This window comes from Athene cunicularia, assembly GCF_003259725.1.
Source record: "Athene cunicularia isolate RWA chromosome Z unlocalized genomic scaffold, athCun1 chrZ_part3, whole genome shotgun sequence".
In the NCBI taxonomy this organism is placed as follows: domain Eukaryota; kingdom Metazoa; phylum Chordata; class Aves; order Strigiformes; family Strigidae; genus Athene; species Athene cunicularia.
This window is the reverse complement of record NW_020799144.1, coordinates 11,132,375-11,144,753: the sequence shown is the minus strand read 5'-3', so window position 1 is coordinate 11,144,753 and position 12,379 is coordinate 11,132,375. Positions and strand designations below refer to the sequence as shown.

At 38.1% G+C, this 12,379-nt stretch overlaps 1 protein-coding gene across 2 annotated transcripts in view; it reads right to left on the bottom strand.

Annotated features, from left to right (window-relative positions):
- Positions 1–451: 451 nt before the first annotated feature.
- VCAN (versican) overlaps positions 452–12,379 on the bottom strand; it is a 113,666-nt gene continuing 101,738 nt past the window's right edge. For both annotated transcript variants that reach the window (XM_026866583.1, XM_026866584.1), the window contains exons 13-15: positions 4,972–5,116; positions 3,640–3,822; positions 452–3,172 (exon numbers count right to left, since the gene is read on the bottom strand). In XM_026866583.1, the coding sequence (XP_026722384.1) occupies positions 3,042–3,172; positions 3,640–3,822; positions 4,972–5,116 (459 nt within the window). In that variant the 3' untranslated portion in view covers positions 452–3,041. The remainder of the gene's footprint in view (positions 3,173–3,639; positions 3,823–4,971; positions 5,117–12,379) is intronic.

Sequence of the window (12,379 nt, the reverse complement as noted above, 5' to 3'; positions counted from 1 at the left end):
GATTACTACAGGAATACTACTCTGATATTTATCTTGCCTGTACTTGTAAAACAGAATTTAAAGCAGACTCTTTATCTCTGCAGTAGATAGAGTGTAACTTTGAAAAATAAGTTAAAAAGAATTCTAATTTAGCTTAGAAGGCAAGAAAGCAGAGATAAGAAATGCTCACTATAAAAATCTGTATTTAAATCTCTAGTTTTGTCTTCTATCCCTCAACTCCAACCCCAACACTCTTCCACATACTGGAGTTAGAGATGCTCTATGTAAAGAAATCATGGCACTTGTTGTGGTAACGCCCTAGCTTCACAGCAAACCTAACTTTGTGATGTGAGTGGGTGAATTTTGCAGGGTGCTGTTATTGGAACATATTAGAAAAAGTCTCCAGAGCTGAATAAAATTCCATTCTCTGTCTAAATAAACAAGCATGGGTAACAGGTTTGGGTTTTTTGGTGGTGGTTTTTTTTTTTTGTTTTTTTTTTTTTTTAATAAGGAATGTTGTCAGTCCTATTTTATTATGCGTAATAGAGGGAGGTGAAAAAAATCAATATAAGCATTGTATCTAATCTATTTAAAACTACAATCACAATGTTATCTGAATGCCTTACAACATTGTTTAAATCCAACAAGTAGACAAGAAAACAACAAATCTATGCAGGGTTTTTTATACATATGGTGAGAAAGTTTGCAAAGTGTTAAAATATATTGTCTGTCTTGTATGTTTCTGGTACAAGGAGGTGATGTGTAGAATACTGTATATTTATGAACAAAGCCTTGACTTATACAAGCAATAATCGACTTCAAAACATACAATAATTAAAATATCCCCTAGAGCTGCTCATATAAAGTCAAATCCAGCACCTACTAAAGTTCAGCCAGCTGATTCTCTTTGACTCCAGTGGGCACTTGACTAAGCCCATGATAACTGTGAAGTACCTGACAGTCTAGTTGTATTCATATGAAAAAAATCACATTGCATAGATTTAGACAGGAAGACATGCAATAACAAGACAAGTCACAGTATAGCAAAACCTTGTTTCTTTGGTGAAACAGAAGCAGATATAAAAGTTACAAAGATTTTAGACTTTCATTCACAAAAAAAACCAGACATTCACATTATACACTATACAAGATAATAATATAAATAGAGAAAAGTATTATGTGCATTGTTTGGGGGCGAGGGGTGGGGATTGAACCAGCCAACACAGTGATGCACTTCCATGTTGAATGCACAAAGCCTGGGTACTCTTAATGGAGCAGTGACTGCAAATTTCTTAAGAGAAGTTGTTTGGAACTCTAATTACTGTTCTCGATGAGCTATGGCAAGGTAACTTCATGGGCAGCTCTGCCCAGTACAAACTCTTACATGTTGGCTGGGTTTCAATTCTTTTCCTTTCCCTTTCAACTTTTTGCATCATATCCCCACACTAACACAAAAGCATAAACCTCCCATCTGTGTTTGTATTTGTAGAGTTGTTTAAAAAGGTATATCATAGGGAACTTACTGTACTGTATTTTAGCTGTGAGTTTTTGTGGTGTTTTGTTTGTTTGTTTGTTTTTCTCTCTGTGCCCAAAGGTGTGCGAGGCACTTTGCAGAAATAACAGTCCTTTCTGTGGAGAGGTCGTTTCAAACGTTACCTTCTACTCTTCCTATACACAACCAGGTCAGTCATAGAGCTGACCTGGGTAAGAAATCATAATAGAAAACTCCTACGTACACACTGCACCAACTACAACCTATAATCTCTCTGTGCACACACTTCTTTCTAGAAAGCCAAGATTCTGATTCTTCTGTAAGTTACACAGTTCTCACCCATCTTAACTGCAAACAAATGATCCTGTTTAGCAGGAATTCTGTTCTCCAGGGAAATAGCAGTTGAACTGAAAGATGGTTCCAAAAGTGGAGCTCAGGGGCTAATACTGCACTGGCGAGCTCTTTTAATCTTCTTTGCATGGGTAAAATAACATCCAATAAATTAAATCAGTATGGCTTACTTCATTTATTTATGTACGCTTCACAGCTGCAGCATTCATACACAAACATTCATTACTTTATAAAAAGATTAAAAAATGGTTATATATACAAAATTATTTACTTTTTTGATTTTTGTTTGTTTTTTTACAAAAAAAATCCCCCAAACACCAGGTCTATCTCCATTTTAGAATGCAGAGACCTGTAATATAGACCTTGTGGTTAATGTCGTGAAAGTAATTTTTTTTCTTTTTTTTTTTTTCTTCTTTTTGTTTCCTTTTCGAAAAAGTGGCCCTGGTTGATAAAGTTAATGTATTAGCACTTGGATTTTTACAGGCCCTCCTCGTCATACTCAACTCCTCCATGCAGTCCTTTCTCATGAATGGTGAAGCTGGAATGGAGAGCAGAAAAAAAGTTCCACATTGCAGTCCCTAGCTCATGCTTCATGCCACTGTTATGTGCTCTGTCTAAACTTTGCATCACATGGACACAAACTGTACCTTGGATGGGAATTGGCACAGTTCCCATTTAAAAAAAAAAAAAATCATGTAACTTTTGTGTTTATCTTCACCTGATAATAGCAAATTTCAGTCAGTGAAGTTATTTCAACCATTTCCAGCCTAGGTAAACAACATAAAAACAACGTCATAAATGACTGAAGACCTCTGAGGCCGCTCTAACCATAAATATGCCTGAAATTAGTGTGACTTTTCATTTTATATACAAGATTTTAAAAACAACACACAATTAAACAACATTAAAATCATCTTATTTACATTTTCATTGGTGCTAAAATTGAGCTGTTTAAATATTGCAGAAGGCTGGTATATATCATAAAATGGTCCACACCGATGGCATATAGAAAACTAATAATCTTTATAGGCTGGAAATGCTTTTTTTTTTTTTTTTTTTTAAATTTTCTGATAAACACCATATTTTTGCAAAATGCATTGTGAATACCGCAGTCCATAGTTTCAAAACAATTTGATAATACTCCTATAAGTGATAGAAAAGGCACAGAAAGTTATGACTTTGGCTGAAATGGTGGAAATCCCCATTCACCATTTAGCTCTCAGCGCCTTGAGTCCTGCCATGTTCTGATCCAGCGATGATAGTGTTTTGATGAATTTAATGATGTTCCCTTTCCTGATGAAGAATGTTTATAGTAGTATTTCTTAGAGTAAGTCCTTTGGTATGTGGACGCTGCAATAAGAAGGAGGAAAAAAAGGAAGTTAATTTAAAATTATTTAATTATGAATGAGCTGGCTACACTTCACATTACAGTTCCCTCTATACTTGATTAATCAGAGAGTTAACAAATGATTAACTGGTACTATTACCGTGTTATAGACAGAAGCATCTCTTACACACAGTTAGACCACTGCTGCAGAAAGAATTGTTAGTGTTAATAAGAACCTGTTGATTTCAGGGGCTTTTTAAGAGTGTTGTTTACTTTAAAAGAATCTTAGTGGCTTCTGTACAAAACAGAAGAGGAACATTTACATTATCTTTGGAGGCCTGACTTTTTTCCTACAGATGGAGTAAGCAGTATTGCTGTTATAAACTGTCATACCAGATTTCCACTTCTCAACATATATCTTGATTCCTCATTAATTTTAAACTAGTTTATTGTTTCTGATCCAACACTGTTTTGCTTTCAAAGAACTCACGATTCATGCAAGTAATTTTAGGCATATCCCATCTTCCATTCCCTTGACACCGGATGGTTGGAATATGACGCTGGATGAAACCATCTTTGCAGTGATATCTAATTAGGGAGTTGATCTCATAACGAGGTTTCATCTTCCCAAAGGTCTTTGCATTTTCCACAACAGGAGGCTGACCGCAAGCAACTGAAAGGAAGAGAGAACATAACCCAAAACATCAGTTTGTAAATGCACTTCTGAATATGGTACTGTCCTCTAAACCCTGGCTAAGGGCTGATGTCAAGACCTCAGAATCCCAAGAGACACATCCAAATAAGAACAGGGAGATCAATATTTTCTGTAGTTCTCCTGTCTTGTAGACCAAATACAATAATGAATAAAATTGGAAAACAGCAGGTAGTATGGTTAGTATCACCTTTTTGGTTTCAATTTCTTATGTAAATTTGAGCCAAAAATGTTGTCATACTCACACAAAGAAGTGATTTTTACTGGAAGGCTGTGAAACCTAAAAACTAGTGAAGTTATTACAAGCATTTAAGAAAAAAGTCTCATTTTCAATACTCTTCAGGTCTTCCTCAACAATAGACTATTTAAAAGCACTTAAAACTGATGGATCCGTCAAGGCCCAGAGAACATGTTAACGAGAAGTTGTAAATGGTAATTGGAAACAGTGGAGCACACACTAGATTTTGTCTGCTTCTTTACTTTCCCAGTCTGAAGAGGCAGAGGCAATACCTAAAATATCACTATACAGCTCCCGGTAACAGTCAGGTTTCCTGTAAGTATCAGCTCCAACAGTGTATAAACCAAATGTGCTTTCCAGAATTCCAGTGGTGCCATTAAACTAGATGGTTTTGGAAAAGAGTAAGACAAAGGTCAGCATTACCTGGTGGATTAAAAGTATGCTCAGCTGAAGCTGAAAAGCTAACCACACACCAGTGGTTAGGCTGCCTGCTCTGACTGCCTGCTACTAATACTGTGCTGCACACATACTTCACGGTGATGCCATCCCAGGAAAGAAGAGCTGGTAATATTTTCATGGTATGCAAGTAAAGCAGATCTGCCAGGTAACTGAACGCCTCTTTTGCTGATATCTGCACCTAAGAAATTTGCCTGGTTTTAACCAAGAGTTTCAACGTGTAAACTTTTGTGCCTGACTCAAGAACAGAGTAGGCAGAGGTATAATATGTGGGTACAGAGAAATTATGACTTTGTGAGGCTAACTCATTTGAAGACTCACTGTGCCGGTTACCAAAAATCAGCTAGAATTTGTCATTTTAATTTTATAAATCTGGGATTTAGAGAATTATGCTATTGTTACTGGAAAGTTTGTACCTGTTCCTTTCTTGCAGGTATAGGTAAGGTGATAATTGCATGGCACATCATTCCACTGCCCATTCTCATGCCATATTATAACAACACAGTCTTCTCCAGCAGAAAAGAAGCTGTCTGGCTGGTTTGGTCGCCAGTTCTCATATTGCTGCAGAAAAGAGGAGCAAAACCATTATTCCCAGTGTCGGAGTATGTTTATATTCCATTTTACAGAAGAACACATAATATTACCTTTGCTGAAGAATAATCTCAATTGTTTGATTCAGGCTGTTAAGCATGAACTAAACAAAGCTAGATTTATAATATCCTCCCCCTCTATTAACAGATTATCTCAGTGGGAAAAAAATACTCTGATCTAACTTCTCACTTACTGTAAACTGATGTCAGAAGAACAAAACGAAGTGACACAATTCAGTGCAAGCAAAATCTGATCCTAAGTGTGTTGAAACACACTTTCCTACATAGACAGACATGAAGTGGAGTGGCAGGAAATGCAGAAATGGTCCATAACCCTCATTAGTCCACATCTACTAAATGAAAAATTACAGGCTAGCTTCTCAGACTCAAATTATTTATTCTCTGACCTCATTTAATGAAGTCATTCAATGGGACGATGTGCAGAATTAGGTGCAAAATAAGTGAAGGTGTCAGAATGTGCCCCCAGATCATTGCAGATTGATATTTCCATTAACAAGGCCTAGGTGGCAGACTGAGCATATACAGAAGCCTTTCAGCTTTAGAAATGACGATCCAAATTCTGCCCTCTGTAGAAGAACTAACTTCAGACATCTACGAATACATATGAATAAAATCAGAAACTGGCACACCAGTTTTAAAAGTAGAAATCTGATTGCCGGTATGTGACCAAAAAAAAAAAAAAAAAAAGTTTCTTCACCCTGCACCTGGGACACACATCTGGCATATTGATTTGGGGTCCAAGCTGGCTACATGCGTGTCTGCACTTATTTAGCTACACAGCTCTGCAGCTTTCAGCTCCGTATCCACCTAAAGAGACATCCCTACGAAGAGCTGAGGATGCTGGCTGCTGCCTGGTTGTGCACAGGTCCGTGCATGGGCTACACCTGCATTTATTCCTCTGCAGAATGTGCTCTTTCAAGCATAGGTAAGCTCATCATTGCATGATGTGATTTTTGGATGAAAATTAGGGAGGATTGTCTGTTTTTTCAATAAGTAAGCTGGAAAAATAGAAACAAAGGGACGGTCACACCAATAAAAATCTACGCGCTAGTCCTTGATAAGGGACATATAGCCTACTGTCCCTGCAGTTAGCAGAGCTGGGATAATCTTTATTCCATTTCTTGTTTCATCTTGATCCCAAATGAAGCACCGCAATTTGGGATCCGCATAACGTTATATTAACAAAAGTGAGAGAAGATTTGGAAAACTATTCTTAGTCATTTTCTTTGGGATTTCTGTTGTGTCACTCCAAGAAGAATTTTATGAAGGATAAAAATAGATATCCGAAAGAACTGGAATTCACATAAATGCCAGACATTAACCAGGCAGCTAGACCCTTGTATGGTCAAAATGACATAGTTTCTATGGTGCTTATATTTTCCTCAGTGCTTACATCTTTCTGTCTAGAGCTGGCCCATATAAATGTCATAAAAGTTTAGCTTTCTATTTTCTTAACTTTATGAAATAACCACTATTTACTGCCTGGGTGAACACATTTTAGAAGTAAAGTTAACATACCCCACACAAGTAGTATTTACCTTACAATGAATCAAACTATGAAAAAAAATGAGTTAAATACTTAACCTTTTCCTACAACGTGTCATCTTACCCATCACAGGTTTTAATTATCCAGGCAATTTAACAATCATGGTCTAAATAAATTTGTTCTGCACTGAATTTATTACCTCTAATAAAACATCCCCCTTTTTATGTGAAACTAACTTAATTCCATCTCTACATTTCAGTGTTTAATAGTCCTAAACTACAATACACACTAACTCATTTACTCAAGTCCAGAATTCAGCATTTCACATTAGCTTATAAATCAGAGTACGAGTTTTTCAAGCACAGTAGCCAAATATCACACGTATGAGTCAAATGGGATCTGTGGTGTGGGGGCTTCCTGCAACACCCTGTGCGAAAAAGAAAAGCAAGCTTTCTGCATATGTCCTGAGCCAGCAAGAAGGAAAATAGGATGAAGGAATATGCCCATTCATGGTGTGTATTAACGTAACTTAAGAGTGGTCCAAGACACCTTCTCCAAAAGGGTATTTTGGAATGGCCACTGCGCCAAAGATCTCATACTTTTTTACAACAGAGCTGGTTAAGGATGCGGGAATCTGATCAGAAAAGGTCATGCTACCACAACACAGAAGGCTACCGACGGCTAAACCAGAAATAGCTGAGCACACTGACACATTGAAGGGTTAGGCCTGCTGATGGTGCTGCCCCAAACACCTGCTCCATCCATCTCCTCTACATGGGTGGCTGTGATGCACCTTCAGGAGCACCACAGAGTCGAAGGCATTGAAGGAAAACTGGTGCATGTTTCACTCGTGCTGCAGGGAAGCCTGCCTGAGTGTTGTGGAGGAGGGGTAAGCAGAAGGAAGCATGTCTCATTTTCTCCTCTAAATGTCTTACTACATATCCCAACTGAAAAATGAGATTTGCTAACATAAGTCTGCATAAGTGTGTGCATGGTTGGTTACACTGCTCCAGTGATGGGCAGCAGCTTCTTAAACTGAGGCGGCCCGTCGCTTTCAAGAATATGCCCAGACATATGGACACAGAAAAATTAAAGGAAACAGACAGGTTAGTGGTAGAAAAGTTTGATCGATAACATCCTGATGGCAAAGGAAACACTTCAACAAGCCTTGCAGCTGTTTCTTGTAGAAATGATACTAGAGAGCTGTTTGCTTCCATAGGGATCAGAGTGTGGGAATGAATGATATTTAATGGCTATTGGGGGCGTGTGAGCCGAAGGTGCTCAGCAGCTTGCCAGCTCCCACCCTAAGCACATAGACTACATATGTTCTTACTTGCCTTACCATAATGACTCCAAAATTTGTGTTTGCTTTGCTGGCAGGGCTGCAGCGTAATGGCAAAGGATTATATCTGGGCCCTGTGGTTTATTCAAGAATGTTTGATATCCTCCAGCGTGACTTGCTGTTACCTCACATCTGATATCATCATTGCACAGATTTATTTTGGCTGAATAACTCTGATTTTGCATGAGTTTAGTGCCAGAATTGCTTAGCAGAGGAAGTTCCAGACTGCTGAATTGCTTTCTTAGGTCTCCACCCAGCTCTTCTGTAGTTTTTCAGTTTTCCTTATTTAGCCACTGATAATGGGATAATGATAGAAAAAGATTCTCACAGTTTGGAATAAGCTGCTAGACAAATAAACTAATATTTTGCTTTCCTCTTATGGATTACATTTTTGTATGACCATGAGCGTGATTCTGGTTTTCAGTTACAGTAGTGTAAATGAGGGGTGACTGCACTATCTCCAGTAAATTTACATCAGCAAAAATCAATGGGAAAAACCAAAGCCTGTAAGTCACATACTGATTTGTACTGCTTGTTTCCAAAGGTATCCCTTAGAATCTCTCATACCAAGCATGCTAAGCCTCCCCTACCTTTGCAAGAAGTGCAGTAAGCATCTAAGATACTCAGGTCATTATTATTCTGTTGGGAGACAGTGTTCAAAATATTCTGAACATTGATGCCCTTTTCGTAGTGGCTATGTCATTTAAGATCCTTGTATTTCAATGCATTACTTTTAATTAGAAAAAGATATTTTACAAAAAGAAAAAATGGTTAACTTAATTCCTTGGCAACATGTATAATTCAGGTTTGTTTGTTTTTTAAGAACACATCCAAAAAAGATCAGCCATATTCACAGACGGGCCAAAAACTGCTGGCGTCATTCCAGTCACCCTGATGCTAGGTTATGTCTTCTTGTAAACTGTTATTGTGTCAGCAGACCAATGAAACCTCACTAAGGAACACTGTGTTTGAACTGATAAAGCTCAAAGACATCCTTTTGCCAACAATCAAGCTTCGGTCAACACCTTCAGCAATACTCTTAGCTGCATTATTCATAAAAGATGACATGTTTCTGAAAATCTAAATAGGTTCAAATGCTGAGTTAATACAGGGAAGAAAAGCTGCTACAACCCTTTTAGTCCTCATCAGAAATGCCTACACTGGGTGATGGCACAGAGGGACCTAAAAACTATTACTACCCTGGATTTTAAGCAACATTACCATAACACATGTGAAGTTTTCCCCTGGATTAAAATGCAAACCACTTCCAGACTATACATTTTAGGACATATAATCTTAATTATGTACATGACTCGAATTGTACTTCAGAGGAGGTTTCACCCACTACACCGTTCTCCCCCAGCCGTGAAACGTGCTTTGCTGAGGTGGCTGTGGAGACTGAAGCTGGGGATGCAGGGGAGTGAAGGCTGGCAGCACACACCTCGGGCTCAGGCAGCAGCCTCTCTGCAAAGTTCTTAACATGCATGACGACAAGACACTTGGGTTTTTTTCATAAAAAAAAATGGGATTTCTATTTAATCAGATAACTGCAGGACCTAGCCTTGGGGACAGGATTTTGGTCCCTGTACATCCATTTGGCCCTTTGGGAGCCTCACCACTCATCAGTGTTGACTTCATTTCAGGCTGAAAACTGGAGCTGCCATTATGCTCTTTATGCCTGTAATTATACTGTAATAATTAACTAATTTTTCTTGTACTTTTTTTTTTTTTTTGGTGGAAACCAAAGCCTGCACTGACATGTTGGATTTACTTGTTCTAGCTTTCTCTGCTAAAAAGCACTGAAAATTTTCCTGCAGAAAGAGGGTGGATGGTTCATGGGTTAGAGCTGCATCTGAGACGGGGTTCAGTTCCTCAGGCTTCCTACGTGGCATTAGACAATGCACTTGGCTGGCTGATTCCCAGTCTGTCAAACAGTGACAATGTATTCTCTTGCCTCACAGGAGGAGCTTGGTTACAAAAGCCCATGAAAAGATTTTATTAAGTTCCACATTTTTGGGAAGGATTTCCTTATATGGCTTAGAATTAACTCCCAGCTATAATGTGCCAGTTGGGTGACAGGCTGACTTTTCACATAAATTATATCTAAGAAAGACAGGATTATAGCAAGAGCTGCAAAGAATCTAACTTTATTAGCTAGTTAGTTTTCTCATTCGGAAGGCTGCTAATTAAACCCAATGAGCATAGTTTTCCCATCATGAACAAGAGTCTACCTTGTGGGAGATTTGTTATTTAAATTTTCAGATAACAGCCTTATTTGAAGTACTCGTTTCCTTACTAATGAGTAATCCATTCAGCTCTTCAGTTTGCACTACCAAGGTGAATCCACAAGTAAGCAGTATCTCAGCTTTGTGACACTCGTTTGGAAATTTCAGCCATTCCTTTATCTCCAAAAGGCACACCAAGTGGTTGAGATCAGTCCCTTGGATTTTGCAGTCCAAAATATTCAACAAGCAGTGTGTTTAATGAAGCACAACAAAACTGTACTGCTTGATCTCCTTATTGTGTAAAGACCAATAATCTTTTGTACATAACCAAAGCTAGGAAGTAATTCACTTGAAATACATCTATCTAGATTCACAGGGTTAATGCTTTTCCTTCTGGGAAAAGGAAATATGTTTTCAGCATGTTTAAATAAGCTTAAAGTACAAATCTGTCTTGGCACTTTTTGGCACTTGTAATTTCCAGTGTGATTTTTATTTTCTTTCATTCTGGCTCCTTCCCTATCTGATTGCTTCTTAATGCAAGACTAACAAGGCAAATAAAAACAATGAAAGAAACAGGGACTGGCTGACTGATACTCTCTGTGCCATTTCATCTTAAAGTGAAGCAATGTGTTCTGCCTGGTATTTATCACTAAAAAAGCTGAAACCATCACTGCAAACTTTACTGGTCATTATCCTTTTTTTCCCCCCTAACTCTGCTAAGAACGGGAATACACTCTTTCTGCACTAGCAGATTCTTAAAAATCTTTATCAGGAAAGCTCCTGAACAAATCCCTTGCTGTGGAGGTTCTGTTATAATTGGATAGCTTAACTAAAAATTTACACCTCGCTTTCAGTAAGTCCTGGCAATTACCCCATTTTATAGGTTGGTTGAACTACAACAAGATCAGCCCTAGGTTACAATGAGTATATGGATCAGTTCAGAAAACCCTCATTTGTGACTCATGCTGTTATACAGCACTGATTCTGTTATATGAGACACTCAAGGGAAGTTTGAAAGGGATCACATTTCTTTTTGATAGAAAAAAAGAAATCAACAGATTGCTGTGAAGATTTGGCAATGTCTGAAATACTTTCATTAAGTTCACCTAATATTTAAATACATTTATACATTGGGAAAGACGAGAAATTACCATATAGCACAGGCTCAGTTTCACTTAATTTCACCCCAGTCCTGCAAAGGAAATTTTTCTGCTTAATTTTATGAATGGGAGCAGTCTGTCAGAACTCGCCAAAAGCATCCATGAGCTTAAAAACTCCATTCAGTGAGTGCTTAAGCATACACCTTGTTTTAAAGACATAGGTGGTGCCCCAAACTCTGTCAGGTAGATCACATCCACAATTGAGACACAAGCTAAAATAACGTGCTTAAGGAGGGACCAAGCTAAGTATCTTGGTAAATCTTTGCTGGGAGAAACTCTAGTCAATTTGAAGACAACTGCTATATTTAAACTTATCTACAAGTACACACATAGATCACATGTCATGATCCTGATATTTTTTAGATCATAGCTGAATGGCTTCCCTCAAGCCCTTAATCTAAGCTTTATTTGCATGGGATTTAGGAAGCTGGCAGTATCTGGATGAGGCAGGCACCCAACACTCCCCACTGCAGACTCACACTGTGAGCAAGACAAACTCCCAGAAGGAGCTTTGCTAAGAACTTTTGCAAAAGATTTCACTTGAAAGGGTTTTTTGGTGACAGAGCGGTGGAATGTATTGAAAAACTCTTTGATTTGCTATGCAACAGCTTGCAAAAAGAAAGGACTCTGAAGAACATACACTCATGTATATCCATGAATATCCCCAAGCACTGATTGCAGATTGAATAAGCAGTCAGATCTATGCAAAAAGAAATAATTTGGGGAAGAAATCCAAGGAATACAAATGAAACAAGTAAAAAAGGCTAGCTGATGAAGCTGAAACATCAAAGAACTATCAGTTCTATCTTTAGGAGAGAGTTGATCGTGTGGTGGAGCAGATGACTAGCTCTTTTGACTTTTTTTGAAACAATACCATGGTATGACATTTTTTCCATGAAAAGCAGAAACTGCTAAGTATGGCAAGGAACTCCCACTAGATGGCAATGTCTACTCACGACTGAGTCCAGATACTGCCTCTGAGTACTTCCAAATAGTAATT